The sequence below is a fragment of the Aquila chrysaetos genome, chromosome 6, assembly GCF_900496995.4.
Source record: "Aquila chrysaetos chrysaetos chromosome 6, bAquChr1.4, whole genome shotgun sequence".
NCBI lineage: Eukaryota > Metazoa > Chordata > Aves > Accipitriformes > Accipitridae > Aquila > Aquila chrysaetos.
The window spans coordinates 6826413-6844226 of NC_044009.1; the positions used below are offsets into that span (position 1 = coordinate 6826413).

A 17814-nucleotide genomic window follows, 5' to 3' on the forward strand; every position below is an offset into this window, starting at 1 on the left:
AGCAGTTAACCTTTAAAGATAACTTAGCTAAAAAACTGAGATATTTTCGATCTAACCCTCTCAAATGTTTAGTAATCAAATAGGGCCATGATGAATATTTGGGTTATTTATTACGGATAAAGGCAGACTGATCTAATAGTGATCATTTTAAACTTTGTGGTACAAGTAGTGATGTGAGGTCTGTCATTTGCATTCTCTTGCAAATGATGCTGTGAAAATGCATGCTGTTTCTTAATTATCTGAGTGCAGCTACATTCTGGGGAGAGCTATAGTGAATGTAGAAGCAACGTTTTCTGGATTCAAGTAAAAGCTCATACTCGTTAAAGCAGAGATTTAAATTTTGACTAATTTTCTGTATTTAAATACAAAATTTGGATGCTCTATTTTTAACTGAATTGTACATAAAAACTGGCTAAATATAGACAACACCAGTTATTTCTGGAAAATCTGTATGCCAGCTGTCACTTCTTTTGCTGCTCCTTTTGTTTTAATACTTAGCAAAATAAAAGCTAATGGAGTATAACTACAGAGAAGAATGTTTATCATATTTTCTGTAATGAGTTGGCTGTGTCAATGGTAGCTGTGGTTAGCTATCAAGTAACTTGCTAGGAATTTGTAGTGAATGGTGGGAGGCTGTGTTATTAGGGAGGGTAGGAGGTAGAAATACACAACTACGTTGAGTGATTGAGAAATTCTAGAGCAAGTTGGATTGCGTATGTGTGTACTCTGTATCTGCTATTTTAGTTTTAGAAATATTGGTATGGGCAGAAGTAACACTTTTAAATCTCACTGAGATTAAAGCTCTATGTTTAATTATTTACATTTAATTGTTTCATCACAGCTCTTGTATGGGTTAAAATTGCAAAGAATTAAACCTTGTGGATGTTTGCCATACTTTGTTAGGTGACATTCTGGACTACTTAAGGATGAGTAAGTCTTCTAGTCTTAAAAATTTGAGACTTCCTATGGTTTATACTCAGGTTAGTCAGAAGGCATAACATATTAAGGATTTGAATGAGATGCTGCAAATGTGGATGGCATACTATTGCAAACAGATAACATAAACTACTTTTTGCTCCTCTTTCTGTTGCGGAGGGTGATGGTACATAATTTAATTTATAAAACATGAAGTGTATGAAGAAGACTGGAGACAATTCCTATTTCAGTTTTTGTGGATTGGTATAATACTACACATTGAAGATAGGCTTCCCGCTTGTAGGATTTTTCAGCCTAAATGTTTGGGTTTTATCTGTTTATCTGCATTTTGTGAATAGCTTGGGCTAAGATTTTCTGGGCTCATGAAGAACTCCCTATAATGGCAATATACTCCCTTTTGCTTCTTGCAGACTGTTGCATCATTTCTTTATGTTGGCATGGCATACCCTATGATGCCATGCTAACATTTCTTGTACTGATTATTGTATAATTTAAGAAGTTTGTGGTCAGATATAGTAACATGATCTTCAGTGCTGTCATTAAAGCAGAGACTTTGCCAAACACTTGCAGAAATCGGTGTTTTAAATAGCCCAGCTCAGAATTTTCTTACACTTTCCATGGCAACAGGTTCATCTGTTATGCAAATGTCATGTTAACAGTCTCTGTAAATGCATTGCTCTATTTCTTTTCTGCAAAATGGATATTTAGTGCTTGGTACAAACATAGGTTAACATAGTTTGGTGTATGTGCATCTGTCTTCAGGTGTTATTGAAGTATCTTCCCAAGGCAAGACTTTGTTGCAACAGTTATAATCTGGTTGGAAAATGCAGTGATTCAAATGCTACTATTTGTATGTGAAGTGATGGTTAATGTGTAGCAATATGTTTATACAACAGGCAGTTCGATATTAATAGAATCACTGTGAAGTTTGTCTTCATGCTTATTCTGTTCCTTGTTCTCCTGCTTCTACTGTGTAAGCTTGAAAGTGTCTTTTTAAGGAGGAGGAGATGCAAGTTCTGCTGGAAGAAATTACAGAAGAACTTTTACTCACTGCATTTGCTTTTATTCTTGATGTCAACCAGCCGTTTATCTCTGCTGCTGTTGTTTGTGGTATTCAAGCAGCAGTAGTAGTACTGCTCATTGAGTTTCAAATTATAGCGAGGGAAAATACATTATCTAGAACAATGGGGCATGCAGTTTCTCTTCAGAGACCTTGCTTCCCTAACTTTTGCTTTTGAAAGATCCCTCCTGGAGACCTTCAGTGTCAGTTGATGTGTGACCCTGTTGCAGGACAAGACTGTGTGCATGCACCGCTTTTGCCTCTCCTACTAGCCTGTAACGAAAGGATGTGGAGAGTTGAACTAAGACAAGTGGTCAGCCCCTGGCATTTCAATTACACGGGGGATCGCAAGCAGTTCAAGTGTAGTGCCCTGCCGAGTCTTTGTCGTAAGAACAGTGGCAGGGTTGTGCTGAGCACAAGGCCTGACAGAGAATATGAGCCTCCAGCTGTGGGAGGAAGCAGTCCAGCAGAGTGGTGAGGCCAGCATAGGCTGAATGTCCAGTTTTTTAGTACAGGGATGGGACTTTGACTATAGATAAATCTCAAGGTTTTTTCCAATTTTTTCCCAACTGTATAGCTATAGGTGTTATTTCTCTCCACCTTTAAAATTATTTGATGTATTAGGTTTGGGCAGACTGACAATACAGAACTAAGGTCTTCTGTAGCTCTAAATTATTCTCATGATTCTCAGGAGTCAGAAGCTAAAATTACGTTGTGATAATTTTTGTACACTGTGAAACAGCTCATGTCAATTTTAGTGTTTTATTTGCTTAACGGTACCTAAAATTATGCCTACATAAACTAGTTGTATCTGATAACGTCATAATGGTATTGCAAGAAAAATGCCCCACCAGTTATTTATAATAATGATGGATTGAGGCAAACAGGGTAATAAAGGCATTTAAATGTTGTCTTTTTCTGCCCATTGTCATGTATACTTGACAGCATTGTTGAAACAGGCCTCTTAATGATGCTGTGTATGTAGCCATTCTGATTTAATTGAGATCCCCTTTAATTAGATGTTTGTTTCAAAAATTGAGCTGTGCCTTCTATGGCTTGAATTTCACCCTCAGAATTTCTGGGATATGAATAAAAATGTGCTGCTTTTGCATCCTTTTTACATCTCTTTTTTAATGTTCAGTTGTAGCAAGATTTAGTATTGAAAATGGAAAAGTCAGTTAATGTTGTCATACCCGGCCTGTATTTTTGAATCGGAAGGATAGGTACCTTCCTACCTAGGGGAGGAGTTTTCTCAAAGGGTGTTAGAAAGGGTTTTATGTGTGCATACCCACCAACAAGTGGGATGCATTTCTATAGCCAAACTGGGAAATGCTCCTAGTATAGCATATCTTACACTAACAATAAAATACAAATAAAAGCTTTTCCTGGCTTGACTCATACCAGTTCAGTCTGTGAAAAAAAATCTCTGTTCTGTGGCAGCACTTGAATATCTGAGCCTTGGGGTCTTGGGAGGCATCCTCTTGGGTTCTGTAGTAATTTTTCTTGCTGGTACAAGAGCATTTTTCCCCAAAGCATTTGGTAGGCAGTGGTCTCATGTTTTGTTTCAGTTAAGATGCAAGCTTTTGAGTTCAAAAGATGTTTCCCCCCCCCCAGGTGATAATGTACGTGTGTGTTCAGAAGTACGGTTCAGAGTTTTTCAGCTAAGCTTGCTCTAATCAAGTTTCAAAGCGATATTTAAATGCAAGTAGTTAAAAGGAACTTTGCTATATTGTTGTATTAACAGTAATATTATGTAAGAAATATTGGAAGTTGATGTCATAATATTTAAGTAACTTTGTTTTAATAAAGCAGAATTGTTGAGGTTTTTTCTTTCAAGGTTGTAATCTTTTCTATTTCTATCTAGCCTAATATTTACTAGCTTTGTGACTTATCCCTATTATTTTTACTCTCTCTTCCTCTTTCTCTAATAATTTGCAGTGTGACTTTTTGAACGATGTAGTGGAATAACCTCACCTATCCTAGATCACTTAAAACTTTGGACAGCAATTTAAAAATGATTTAATTAGCATAGGCTATGAGATGGTGGATGCGGTAAGTCAGATATTCTTTGTTGCAGTAGTATGATGGAGGTTTAAGTCTGCAGTGCTTAACATGCAGCCCCTCATCAAAAAGGAATGAATAACTATGCAATGAACCTGTAGTATATACTTTGAAATGTGGCTCTTGGTTTAGATCTTTAAGTAAAATATTTGCAGAACCTTGTGGGTTTGAGGTCATGTTTTCAGCAAATTTCTGTAATCCCCATGATTATATGAATAAATTAATATATATTTATATGTATGAGGCATGTCATACCTACCAGCTTTCCCTAAATGTTAAGAGTTCTTAGCTGTTCTCAGTGACTGTAAGCAGCTCTTAACACACAGGTATGTTGCCATTTTAGTCAAGTGGTTTATGATTTGGCACTACTGTCTGAGCAGGTGCTGGTAGATAATAATGAAAGGCTTTATAAACAAGATTTCACTATGTAATGAACCGTAGCTAATGGTAGAATAAAAAAATAAATAAATCGAAAAGCAGAATGAAAACACTTAAATGCTAACAGAGGAAAATGTGTTAAAAGAACAGCCTTAGTATTCACATATTTATAATGGGCATTTTGAATTCAATACCTTTTTTTTTTTTGGTGCTTATTTACTTCAATGTTTAATCAGTTCCATTTATTAAATATGTAAGGTCTTTAACATTTATATACTGTGACATTCACAGTTGGACAAGATTCTAAGAAGTCACTGCGACATGTTTCTGCTTTTTTTTCATGTTCCTCCAGCCAACACAACTTGGATTTAATTTTTTGAAGCAATTTATGCTGTTATTTTGGATGTGGCTTTTTTATGTGTACAAGGCATTCATTTTTTTTCTAGCCTGTCTTCCAGAACAAACAACTAGTCAGATTTTTACAGATGCCTGAAGGTTTAAGGAATTTACTTTGAAAAGCATGACATCTACCAGTATTCTGGATAGAGGAACAGAGGAATTCTGGTGCACAGCAAACTGTTTCTCAAATGAAAAATCAAGTTGCATCTGTATTTTAAAGTTCATTAATCAAAATAATGTGGAAATGGTCATGCAGTTGTCTTCTGCTGAATTTGCCATAAGGATTTTTTTAGCTTGTATATACCACTTAATCTTCATTTTATTCTATCCAATGCCAAAATACTGATTTTTTTCAATATGAGAAAAAAAAAAAAAGTTGATTTATAGAATAGTAGCAACTACTGCATGGGACTGATGTAAACTTTCACTAATCTGAACCAGTCCCAGAGGGATTTGACTAGCGAGTTTATATTATTATACTGTAATTCACATCATGAAACTGCGTGGTCGTCGCTGTCAGGGTATAACATGCAAATTTCACTTTAGCCATACCCTTTCAAGGTGGCTACACTTGTTGTCTGTGCTCTAAGAATACTTTTCAAGGCGTCTCTGAGGTAGCTTCTCCACTGTTTTCCAGGAAGCTTGAGATTTGGGCAGGTATCTGTGGTACTTTTAAGCAACAGCACAGATGGGGTATGGGGGTGGATATGTTACTTGGCTGCAGTTAGTTGTTGACTAGAGATTTCAAAGGAATACTGGAAGCTCATACCAGTAATTCTCTTCCCTTATTAACCCAAGATTTTTGGAGAGGCAAATGTCTACCTTTTGTATTTCTTGTAAGTGATCAAAACAGTGTTTGAGATCAGATGTGAGTGTCCTTACTTCATGATCTTAACTGTGAACATGTTTGGTGCTGCATTTAAAGGTTATTAAAGATAATAGCATCTTGTACAATTTGGCAATATTTAATTACAGAATTCAGCTCCAAGTGTATGGAAAGACTGTGTTTAACTTCTTCCCTCCTGGCATCTGAGTATGCTTATCCCATCGCACCAGAAATAACTCAGTGGTTTTACAGTTCCATTAGTATTTTGGTTAACAGCAAAAATATGAGCACAGATAACTGTAGGTTGTTTTGAGCTGTCTTGGTTTGATCAATAAAATGATGTATGGGCAAAAAAGGATGAGTTCTCTCTTTTAAATTCTTACTCTGTTGCCATCTGAACTCCTCTGGAATAAGTGGGACTACAGCATAAGTATCAGCTGATCATCTGGACATTGGCAGTAGCATGAGATCTCCTGTGCCTATTGCAATGTGTGTGCTAAATGTTATAAAGGTATTATAAAGATGTAAAGACAGATAATGCTCGTGCTGACCTATCTACAACATAAGTGGAGGAAGGGGAGGAAAAGGAACCATATTTAAAAATTAAGTTGCAAGACAAGTTGATGCATTCCTCTTTTGATCTTTGTCACTATAGACAAGTAGCTACTTTCCATCTATTTCTTTCATTTTCCTTTGCATCTTTCTTTTGCAATTCTTTTAATACACATACACATATATTAAGTTCTGCCCTTCATTTATTCTTTTGTCATTGTTTCCATTTCACTTTCCCTGTGTTTCATTCCTGTATCTTTCTTGTTTAGACCAAGTGGTGGATCCAGCTGGCAGTAGCAGCCATGTAGGACCCTTCAGGAACCTGATGGTAAGTGCACGTGTGTACTTATACTCAGGCTTCCACCAGGTTCTGTATTTAGAGGCATTTTCCCCCTCCTGCAGACTTCTGTTAGTTCTTGACACCTTAAACTGTAAGAAAATTAAGGGACAGACCTTGGGCTACTCATTGATATCCTTTATATCAGAATAGTAGGTTGCGTTTTTCATTGAAAAATCTGTGGGAAGAAAATTATGCAAATCTTTGAGGTTTATATGGATTTAAAAAGCACTTTGAGAACTCGTGGAGGAAAGTCTTTCAAAAGCTATTAAATATCTTCAGAAGTTCCTGAACTCTAGACATGTGAAAGCTGAGAGAGCATACCAATGAAGTATCACTTTACTATTACTCTATTCTTAAATTCTCTCCCTGGGCATCTGCTATTGAACATTCAGGGCCACGAAGTGGATGCATCTGGGACAGTCATTGCCATGCTTGAGTATAGTGGATTCTTTTAACCTTTACAAAGAAAGCTGCAGCCTAGAAAATGAACAAACTAAAGCTGGTAAAAGGAAAACATCAAAAATCGGTTGGTGTCTCTAGTTGGTATGAGTTAGAAATTGATCTGATGCATCTGAAATTATGGATGTAGGTAAGCAATTTTGCTGGCTATTCCGAGTAAGAGCAAGTAGGTCCTGGGTGAATCTTCTCTTCAAATGCATTTATGCTTAAAGGCCAAGAACTTGAAACATTTCCAGCTGTATCAGTGAGCAAGTTGCTTTTTTGCCCTTTTTTTTTTTTTTTTTTAAAGGAGTGTGGCAGGAGAGCTTGCAAATGATCTTCTTTCCATCAATAGCATAAGGAAGTGTGTGACTTAGAGTAACTCAATTTTGCATACAAATCCTGCTATTCTAGTGATTTCCCAGATTATAATTGGATTTGAGGTACTATAAATTTTATATTCTCTAAATGGATGACACTTTGGAAAACCTATGCACGCTTTAGCAGTGTGAGTGATTTTTGTTGTTGCTTTTACACACTTTACCTCATACTTTAAAGAGCACAATGTATTTCTAACCTTGTTGTAAGAAAGGATGAATTGGGTCTTGGTTTAAAGCCTTTTATGGTAACCTGTCATTATGCTGAAATTCAGTGCTGCTATAGAATTAGATACAGAATTGCCCAGTGACTTCATCTGCAATACCATCATATGCTGTACCACCTAGTAAAATACTGTCTCTAACTGTGTCCAGGTTTGGCATAGATGAGAGGGGCCTGTGGACCAGTCTTTTCCTTCTTGTTTCCAGTCTCACCTGCAGAGATGGGAGATGAATCTAGAATTTGGTCATTTAAGTCAAGGTACTGATGTTGGTCTTCAGGTGATAAGCAGTCTGCAAAAAAGTTGGTAGCTCTTAAAGGGTTCTAGCAATTAAGTACATATTGTTACATCAGTCCTAAGGTGTATTGTGATGCATGTTTGATTCCATAGGAATGTATTGAAATTGTACATGTAGACATTTAGAAATTGAACTGTTTGTTGATTGTGTTACTGTACGTTTCAAGAGTGATTTCAGGTGACTTGGCAGATATTTTGGAAACTTATTTGAAATCCTTCATACTCAGATCTTGGTACTACCAGTTGTAATTACAAACATTAGAGGTGCTGATAATAAAAAATTATGTTAAAATTGGACATTCAGTAGCCTGTCAGGTAAAGATGCACTTAAACTCCTTATGCCTGTGTGAATGCTAAAACAGACGCTAAATCTTCTGACAGCTTGCAAGTGTTTGGTACAAAATACAATGGAATATTGTATTGGCAAATAAACCAGTGTTGGTTCATGATGGTATGTTTAGACACAGGGATTGTTACAATATTTGAGGATATTATGAGATAATCGTTAGTTCACTTTAGGAAGGGTGCATGTGTATTTCCCAAAGGTGACAAAAACTCATTCTGAGTGACTGTTGTCAGTTTCTTGGACAGAAAACTGTTAAATGGGAATAAGGAAATAAAAAAAGGATAATTATATACATGAAACTGAAAGACAGTGGAATTTGGGGAGAGCCTGTGAAATCTGAGGTCCTTGAGAGGAAATACAGATAATTTAGATAGAATAGTATGTTCAAATAAAAACAAGCGTTTCCTTTTAAAGCTGACCTGTCTCTGATCTGTTCTATTGGAGGGGGTGCATACTTGGAAATTTTCAGTTTGAGAAGAGGAACATTTTTAAAAAGGCATTTCAGTTTCTTGGCTCAAGATGTGAAAAAAATTTTCAAGGGAAAAAAAGGAGGAACTTGCTGACAGGATTGTGAGTTGGAGGAATGAGCTTCTAAATAAGAAATGGGCTTAGGGCTATGATGCACGCTTCTGATTAGAAGGGAAGGGTCAGTGCATTAAAAAGTAGCATTTTGTGTGTGAGAGGGAGTAGTGGAAGAATTTGGATTGCTGCTTCTGGACAATTCTCGTTCCTAAGAGGTGGTGTGTAGAAGTGTGAAGTTTCAGGAGACTGGTGTCTCAACCACAGTGTTGTATGTAAAATAAATATTCTGTATGGAGAATATGTCTTCGCAGTGAATTGAATTGGAAGACCTTAAGAGTTTCATTTGTTATTATGCAGTCCTTATCATAATTGCGATATATTATAGGACTGAATCTTTTAAGATTAATGGAAAAAATTAGCAGTATAACTTTGTAGTGCATTGGTAAATGAAGTTTTCAATGTCTTTACATCTTGCGTCACTGATTAGGTGTTCGCATAATGCCATTTTGGCCTAATCTTCATTGTGCTCATCATCCTGTACAACTAATACATGCTTCTTCATTTTGCTTACAGAAAGCAAACTTGTTTGTGTCAGTGGACGTGATGAAATATCTTTATATTTTGCTGTTACCCAGTTCCATCTAATTTGGTTTTACTGTCTTTGCCTTGTTGGTCAAGATCCTGCTGCTTTTAGTCTTCTCATAATGTTGTTACTTCCTTGCTTTTATTGTAACTCTCCAAGTCTTTATTCAGAATGTTCATACAAGTAGAGAAGCCTCTGTGGGTTTCTGTTTCATGAGGTCTTCCAGTTAACATTAAGGATTAATAGTATGTGAAGAAATTTCATATTTTCTGTACACTTGTATGAGATACAGTAATTTAGTAGTCATATGAAGGTATTGGGTAACCTGGTGCGCTAGTTAACTCTGGACAATACATTTCTGTTATAGTCTATTCTTGCTTTGAAAGTGAGTAAAGTATTCTGGAGTCTTAGGTTTTTAGAAACTCATCTTTACTTTTAATTTCTTCTGGGCTCTAGGGACTTACTACTTTATCTGGATGCTGTCCTTTTTACTGATCTGTCATTTATATTCCTCAGGAAAACAGGGTTTCTACAGAACGTTATATTCCAAAGCTGGGTGTTTTAGTTCTGCCACTCAAATACGAAAAATAAAAATTGTTGAAGAGGATAATAAATGTTGGGTTTTTTCTCCCCAGGAAAGAAAAAGACTCAGGAAGGTAAAAACAAGGGAAAGAAGGTAACAGATACAAAACAGAAAAAGGCTGTTTTGGATTCTACTTCTGCAGATATGAGGGATTCTAAAGAAGGTGAGTTCTTGAGTATCTTATATTTTTTTCCTTCTAACTATCTTTTTGAATCAAAGGACACTTTTTGTCACATTCAGTATGTTAGCATGTTATGTTAGTGTAGCAAAGTGAACATGTTTATGTTGTTTGCCCAAACTTTTTTATTCATAAGGAGCTTGGATATCAGAAGTATGTCATGAAACATGCAAGTCTGACAACAGGAAAAACTAACGTACTGTAAAATTTAGACATAAATCCAAAAACTTTAGAACAGAAGAGCAGAGAATAGTCCTTATTCTAAAATAATGTCTTTGGAGCTTAGTTATACAGTCATTATTTATTGCTATTTAACAGAAGTCAGTGTCAAGAGGAAAAAAATACAGTATTAGTGCACCAACTCACTAAGCATGCTGTTTGTCCTGAAGATTATCCGCAAAGGTTGTTTATAAATTGGCTTGGCTTTTTTCACATAGTATGTACGTTAAAATGCCTGAAAGATATTTTAAATTTTTTTTTTTTTTTTCTGTTTTACAAGAATGTAAAAATTGCCACTGCTGTGTAACCGATAATGTTTAAAGCTCTGTAGAGGTACTGATTTCTTTCAAGCTTCTTTGCTTGAACTTCTTTTGACCCATAACTCTTCCATTCTTTCACTCTGTTGTCCCTTCTGCTAGCACAACATGTGCACCACTGTTCCAGGCATCTTATGCCCCAGCTAGGGAATGGAGAGAAACTTCTTGCTCTGTACATGTAACCACTTATGCAACATTGTGTGAGTTAGCAGCAAAGTTATTTTTTTCAGCAGTGGATATCTGACAGCAGATAGGTAAGACTAGTGTGCAGAGGTGTGAATAAAGAATCTGTCTACCCCAGTGAGATGCATGCAGGCTCTGATTCAGAAGTGTAGGAAATAGCCATTCAGGCAATGGCTAATAGAAAATCTCGTATAAAGAATGCAAAGTACTATGCCAGATACAAGGCATGTGCATTACAGTACAAATCCGGATTGGGTTTTTGTTAATAATTTTGGGAAAATGGTTGAAATTGCTTGACAGGCTTCCTGTATACTTTATGTATTGCAGTACTTCCCTGACACTTACTTGCCATAAGGAAAGTCACTGAAAGTTTTTTTTTTGAGGTTTCTTGAAATGTTCTGAAGTCTACCTTGAAATGTTCTGGTACTCTTCAGGCTTTTCTGGGTTTCTTGGCCACAATATTCAGTCCAAAGATTCTCTGTTAAGTCTAGGCAGTTGCCTACATTTTGCTGAAGTTCCAGAAAGGAAATTCTGACTACAGTTTTACTCTCATTACTGAATCACAATAGTGAGAAGTAGTGGTATTGTGTTGGGTCGTAAGTGTTGGATATGTTGTGTTAGAGGAAAAGGTAGAAGAAAGGTGTAGCATACTTTGAAGTGTTTGGTAAAAATGTCTCATGCTTTTCTTTTCATGCTTTGTGTATCAGGTCATAAAGAGGAAGATGAAACGCCTTCTGTTTCTGCTGTACTGTCCCTGGAACAAACAGCTGTGATTCAGGAAATGGTGAATCAAGATGTACTTCCAAAGCTAATGATCCCCAGTCCTACCAGTGAACCACAAATGGTAACTGAAGACAAACAAGGAGAAGCAATAAACTGTGTTTCAGATGATTTAGATGATGATGACGAGGATGATGATGATGAAGATGAAGATGAAGAGGAGATAGAAGATGCCAACATGCCTAAAGAAAATGCTGAAATGCCTTTGATATGTGAAGAAAAGTTAGACTCTATGGAAGAGCAAAAGAGTACGTCAGAAGAATCTCCAGAAAGCTCTCCAAAGAAAAAACTTGTTGTGAAAATTCCAAAAGCAAGAGGTGAATCAAATGGTGATGTTCAGGAAACATTCATGTTTCCCTGTCAGCATTGTGAGAGGAAGTTTACAACAAAGCAAGGACTTGAACGCCACATGCACATCCATATATCTACTGTTAACCATGCTTTCAAGTGTCGATATTGTGGGAAAGCCTTTGGAACTCAAATTAACAGGCGAAGACATGAGCGACGTCATGAGGCAGGGCCAAAAAGGAAACCGTTCTTAACACTAACATCGTCACAACACTTGGATAATGTTGCTGATAACCAAGTAATTGTGGATGATGGTCTTAAAGATGACCTGAATGTTTCCAGTCTTGTGCAAGACTCTGTTGTCTTGGATTCTGAGAAAGTTTCCCAAGAAATGTCAAACTCCGCTTTTGCTGAGGAAAATAAGGAGCCCAAAGAACTGCATCCATGCAAATACTGCAAAAAGGTTTTTGGAACTCATACCAACATGCGGAGGCATCAGCGTAGGGTTCATGAGCGTCATCTTATTCCCAAAGGTGTCAGAAGAAAAGGATTCTTTACTGAAGAGCCACCGCTTCAGACAGAGCAGGCCCCACCAGTCCAGAGCGTATATATAGCAAGTACAGAAATAGAAGAGGAAGGTGAAGTAGATGATGTCTATATTATGGATATTTCCAGCAATATATCTGAAAATTTAAATTATTACATTGATGGTAAAATTCAGTCCAACAGCAGCACTAGCAATTGTGATGTGATTCAGATGGAGTCCAACTCTGCAGACTTATATGGACTAAATTGTATAATCAGTCCAGTCACAGTGGAAATTTCCCCAAATTTAAAGGTTACACAAACACATGTGAATGAACCTCCTAAGGAACCATCTAGCAGTGGGAGCAATGAACCCAAAAAGAGGAGAACTGCCAGCCCTCCTCTTGTACCAAAAATAAAAACTGAAATAGACCCAGAACCTATAACTCCTACTAGTTCTTTAAATCTTCCTCTTAGCATTTCAACAGAAAGCTTACCTTTTCATAAAGAAAAAGGTGTTTATTTGTCATCAAAATTAAAACAGCTTCTTCAGACACAGGACAGTAAGAAGATAACTCCATCAAGTGAAATCCCTAAAATAGGACCTTCTGTTACATCATCACCTATTTTGCCTCCAGTATCCAGTAGATTTAAAAGAAGGACCAGCTCTCCTCCCAGTTCTCCACAGCACAGTCCAGTACTTCGAGACTTTGTCAAATCAGGTGAGGGAAAAACTGTGTGGAATGATAATATTCGGAGTTCAAAAATGCCAAAGTTAGAAAGCCACAGCAACTCACCTGCTTGGAGCTTGACTGGAAGGGAGGAAAAAGAGACTTTGAGCCCTCTTTGCTTTGAAGACTATAAAATATCAAAAGACTGGGCAGCAACTCCAACTTTTGGCAATGTGTGCAACCAGCAGCCGCTGGATTTATCTAGTGGTGTGAAACAAAGGTCTGATGTCAAAAATAAGAATCAGGTTCCCTGGGAATCTGTTCTGGATTTAAGTGTGCATAAGAAGCCTTGCAGCGATGCTGAAATTAGGGAATGTAAAGAAAATTCCATACAGCCAACCTGTAGTGGTGTTAAAAAGAAGAAACCAACCACTTGCATGTTACAGAAGGTTCTGCTGAATGAGTATAATGGAACGGATGCAGCCATAGACAGCACACTTGGTGTAAACAGGAGCGCGAGCCCAAGCAAATCCCTGGAGCCTCAGGCAGAACCTGACATGGATCCCAGTCTATCTGCATCGTCTTCTGTTGACACTCAGCCCCTTAGTTCCTCTGTTTCCCCTGTGCCACAGGCATCTGCTGTACCTTCCATGTGCCAGCTGCCTCCTTTGTTAACACCAACCAATCCTCCTTCCCCACCGCCCTGCCCACCTGTGTTAACGGTTGCTACATCACCTCCTCCCCTTCTTCCGACAATGCCGTTATCGATTCCAGATGTCTCTGCCAGTGCCACTAACACTTCTTCTTGTCCATCGCCACTTTCTAACACTACTACCCAGTCTCCGCTACCAGTTCTTTCACCTACAGTTTCTCCTTCTCCATCTCCTGTTCCTTCTGTTGAACCTCTTATTTCTGCTGCTTCACCTGGTCCTCCTACACTCTCTTCCTCATCTTCTTCCTCTTCTTCCTCTTCTTTCTCCTCCTCTTCATCGTCATCATCTCCATCTCCACCTCCTCTTTCTGTAGTTTCTTCTGTTGTTTCCTCTGCTGATAATCTTGAAAACACTCTCCCAATAATAAAACAGGAAGAAGCTGAAAATGAACAACAGAAAGCCAGAGAAGATCCTCATACTTCAAGTGAATTGGGAGTAGTGCAGGAAACATTCAATAAAAGCTTTGTGTGCAATGTCTGTGAATCACCTTTTCTTTCCATTAAAGACCTAACGAAGCATTTATCCATTCATGCTGAAGAATGGCCCTTCAAATGTGAATTCTGTGTACAGCTTTTTAGGGATAAAACAGACTTGTCAGAACATCGCTTTCTGCTTCATGGAGTAGGAAATATCTTTGTTTGCTCAGTCTGTAAAAAGGAATTTGCTTTTTTGTGCAATTTGCAACAGCATCAGCGGGATCTCCATCCAGACAAAGAGTGCACACATCATGAGTTTGAAAGTGGGACTTTGAGACCCCAGAATTTTACTGACCCCAGTAAGGCGAACGTGGAGCACATGCAGAGCCTGCCAGAAGATTCTTTGGAAGCTTCTAAAGAGGAGGAAGATGAAGATCTAAATGATTCCTCCGAAGAGCTTTATACTACTATAAAAATAATGGCTTCTGGAGTAAAATCTAAAGATCCAGATGTTCGTATGGGCCTCAATCAACACTACCCAAGCTTTAAGCCACCTCCATTTCAGTATCACCATCGTAATCCTATGGGTATTGGAGTTACGGCAACAAACTTCACTACCCACAATATTCCACAGACATTTACTACTGCCATTCGATGCACAAAATGTGGCAAGAGTGTCGATAACATGCCTGAGTTACACAAACACATACTGGCCTGTGCATCTGCCAGTGATAAAAAGAGATATACGCCTAAAAAAAATCCAGTACCACTGAAACAGACAGTGCAGCCTAAGAATGGCATGGTTGTTATAGCTGGCCCTGGAAAGAATGCCTTCAGACGAATGGGTCAGCCTAAAAGACTTAATTTCAATGTTGAGATTAGCAAAATGTCCTCAAATAAACTAAAAATAAGTGCATTGAAAAAGAAAAACCAGCTTGTCCAGAAAGCTATCTTGCAGAAAAAGAAATCTGCCCAGCAGAAGGCAGAATTGAAAAATAATCCATCTGAGTCAGACTCTCACATCTGCCCCTACTGTAATAGAGAGTTTACTTATGTTGGAAGTTTGAACAAACATGCATCATACAGCTGTCCCAAAAAACCTATCTCTCCCTCCTCTAAAAAGAATTCTTCAAAAAAAAGTGCAAGTTCTTCTTCACCTGCAAGCAGTGAAAAAGGCAACAACCAGCGTAGGCGAACAGCAGATGCAGAAATCAAAATGCAAAGCATGCAGCCTCACTTGGGCAAGACAAGAGCACGAACCTCAGGACCTGCACAAATCCAGCTTCCCTCTGCATCCTTCAAATCAAAACAAAACGTTAAATTTGTACCTCCCATTCGATCGAAAAAGCCAAATTCATCTTCTTCATTGAGGAACTCTAGTCCCGTAAGAGTGTCCAAAATGTCCCATGTTGATGGGAAAAAAACTAAGGTGGTCGCTAAGAACAGCTCGTCTGGAATCTCAGGCAAAGCGTCCCGGAAATTGCATGTCAGAATACAAAGGAATAATAAAGCTGTTTTGCCAAGTAAGTCTGCTGTGGCAAGTAAGAAAAAGGCAGACAGATTCACTGTAAAATCTAGAGAGAGGATTGGAGGACCTATTACACGAAGCCTACAACAGGCGGCAAATGCAGAGGCAGCAGAAAACAAAAGAGATGAAAGCAGTACAAAGCAAGAACTAAAAGATTTCAGGTAAGCATTTAATTTGAAGTTGAAACAACACAGGAACATGTTGCTTGCTGTTTTGCCAATTTTCTTGGTCTTTTTTGAGTTTCTCATGCTTAAATAAAAAAAAAAAAAGGTTACATTTCCTAAAACATGGTTAAGTAGCTCAGTCATGCTGAGGTATGATGTACATACTTGATGCATTTTGTCATGTTGTCATGAAATAATACATAGTTTGTATAGAGAATGTCTTTAATTATAAACTGAATTGAAAACTCTGGAAAAAAATTGTCAGTACCTGAGTGCAAATAAACTTAACGTCATTGAACTTAATGTTATTGGAGACACTGACCTTGTATTTGATATCTAACATACATGGTGGCCCGAAATCATTTTAGATTTAGTTTATGGCGGTCCACTAAGCTAAAAATTATGACTGCATTTTTTACTCACTAAAATAACTTGCGTTGTTGGTTTTTTAATAAAAAGCATTCTCTGCATATCATATAAAAAAAACCATGACCAAATACTTCAAAAATGTATGTGCATACTAATTGAGTCAAATCATTAAATGCTTAATATAAGGGAAATAGACGTGTAAATAAGGGAAATAGACGTGTAAGAAAAGTTACATGAACGTGTAAATTTGTTAGAAGTATCATGCTCTTATGTTTCAGTATAAACAAATTTTATAATTAAAGTTCTATTTCTTTTTGAGAAGAAGCATTTTAATCACATGAAAGGGTAATACTTCAATAAATAAATAAAATCTTAATCTACGTGCCTGAGTCCCGACTTACGTCTTCATCTAGTCTCTCAAATCAATAGGATATTTTGCAAAGTGTTTATAACTTTTATTAGCGTGCTCCTGCCGTGTTATTCTTGGAAACAGGTATCTGATTTGCTGAGTAACTCGGAAAGCTCACTGGTAATGAAGAGTTCTTTTGGTTTTGGTAATTGCAGTGCATGGCTCTGATTAACACCAGATTTATGGCTGAAGGTAGTATTTTTTTTTTATCAAAGTAATGGATAGTGGAGGAGGGGGAGGAACTGGCAGCCTCCTTCAGAACAAGTGTCCCCTAGCTGAATTTGTCAAGAAATGTCAAAATCCAAACTGTTTGCAGCTTGTGTGTCTTATGGTGAAGACCTCCTAGGTGAAAATTTTGTGGAAATTAGTAAAGTAAAGGTTCAATATAACAGAATTATTTCGAAGTGCTAGAGGGGAATTTGACTTAGAATAGTCAATACCCAAATTAGGACGTGTTGAAGGAGAAAAATGTTACTGGAATTTGGAGACTAATGGTGTAAAAAATGCCGTTAAGGAACAAGAAATGTCTACCAGGCCTGTTCTCTTGGGACATAAACATCTTCATGTTACTTAATTCTGATCAGCTGCTGTCTTAGTCTTAAGTGTGAAACTGTATTTCACATGATGCCAGAACAGATCAATAGTATTTGAAGCCAGAATGACACATCTTTCCATCTAAATTAATCATTTGAACTTAAGCAAAATAACCGAGTACTTGGAAATCTGTGCATTTGGAAATTGTTTAGTAGTATTTGGGGTAAATAACAACATACCTAGGGGTAAGATTTCCTTTACTGTCTTAAATACTGTTAGTTTACTCTGGCAGCTTGCAGTCTTTACTGGTTTAATGAATAGTTATTCTAGAAGAATTCTTGCTTTTTGTTTCTGAAATAATGTTCATAAATCTAGATTGTCTAGTCAACTTTTTTTTTTATACCAAGTACATAGTATGAAGAATTTTTTTGCCTTCATACACTAATGTTAGCACAGGCTAACTTCGATTCTACTCTATGTAGGCACTGTTGGTGTTTGGTTGTTTTTTTTTTTCCAGTAAATATTAATTCTTTGTATTTTTTCAAGACTTGCTTCATGTAATATTTGTCTCCAAATTTGTTTTTCACCTTTCAGTTTTTCT

The 17814-nt window shown here is 37.3% G+C and overlaps 1 protein-coding gene across 7 annotated transcripts in view; it reads left to right on the plus strand.

Annotated features, from left to right (window-relative positions):
- LOC115342529 (kazrin) overlaps window positions 1-17814 on the plus strand; it is a 312869-nt gene that overhangs the window by 40760 nt on the left and 254295 nt on the right. For 5 of the 7 annotated variants that reach the window (XM_030016883.2, XM_030016885.2, XM_030016882.2 and 2 more), the window contains 2 exons: window positions 9972-10082; window positions 11524-15898. The exons of 1 other annotated variant lie outside the window; for it this stretch is intronic. In XM_030016883.2, coding sequence (XP_029872743.1) covers window positions 9972-10082; window positions 11524-15898 — 4486 coding nt within the window. Of the gene's footprint in view, window positions 1-6497; window positions 6541-9971; window positions 10083-11523; window positions 15899-17814 lie in introns of those variants that run through there. One more of the 7 variants, XM_030016887.2, reaches the window with a different exon arrangement.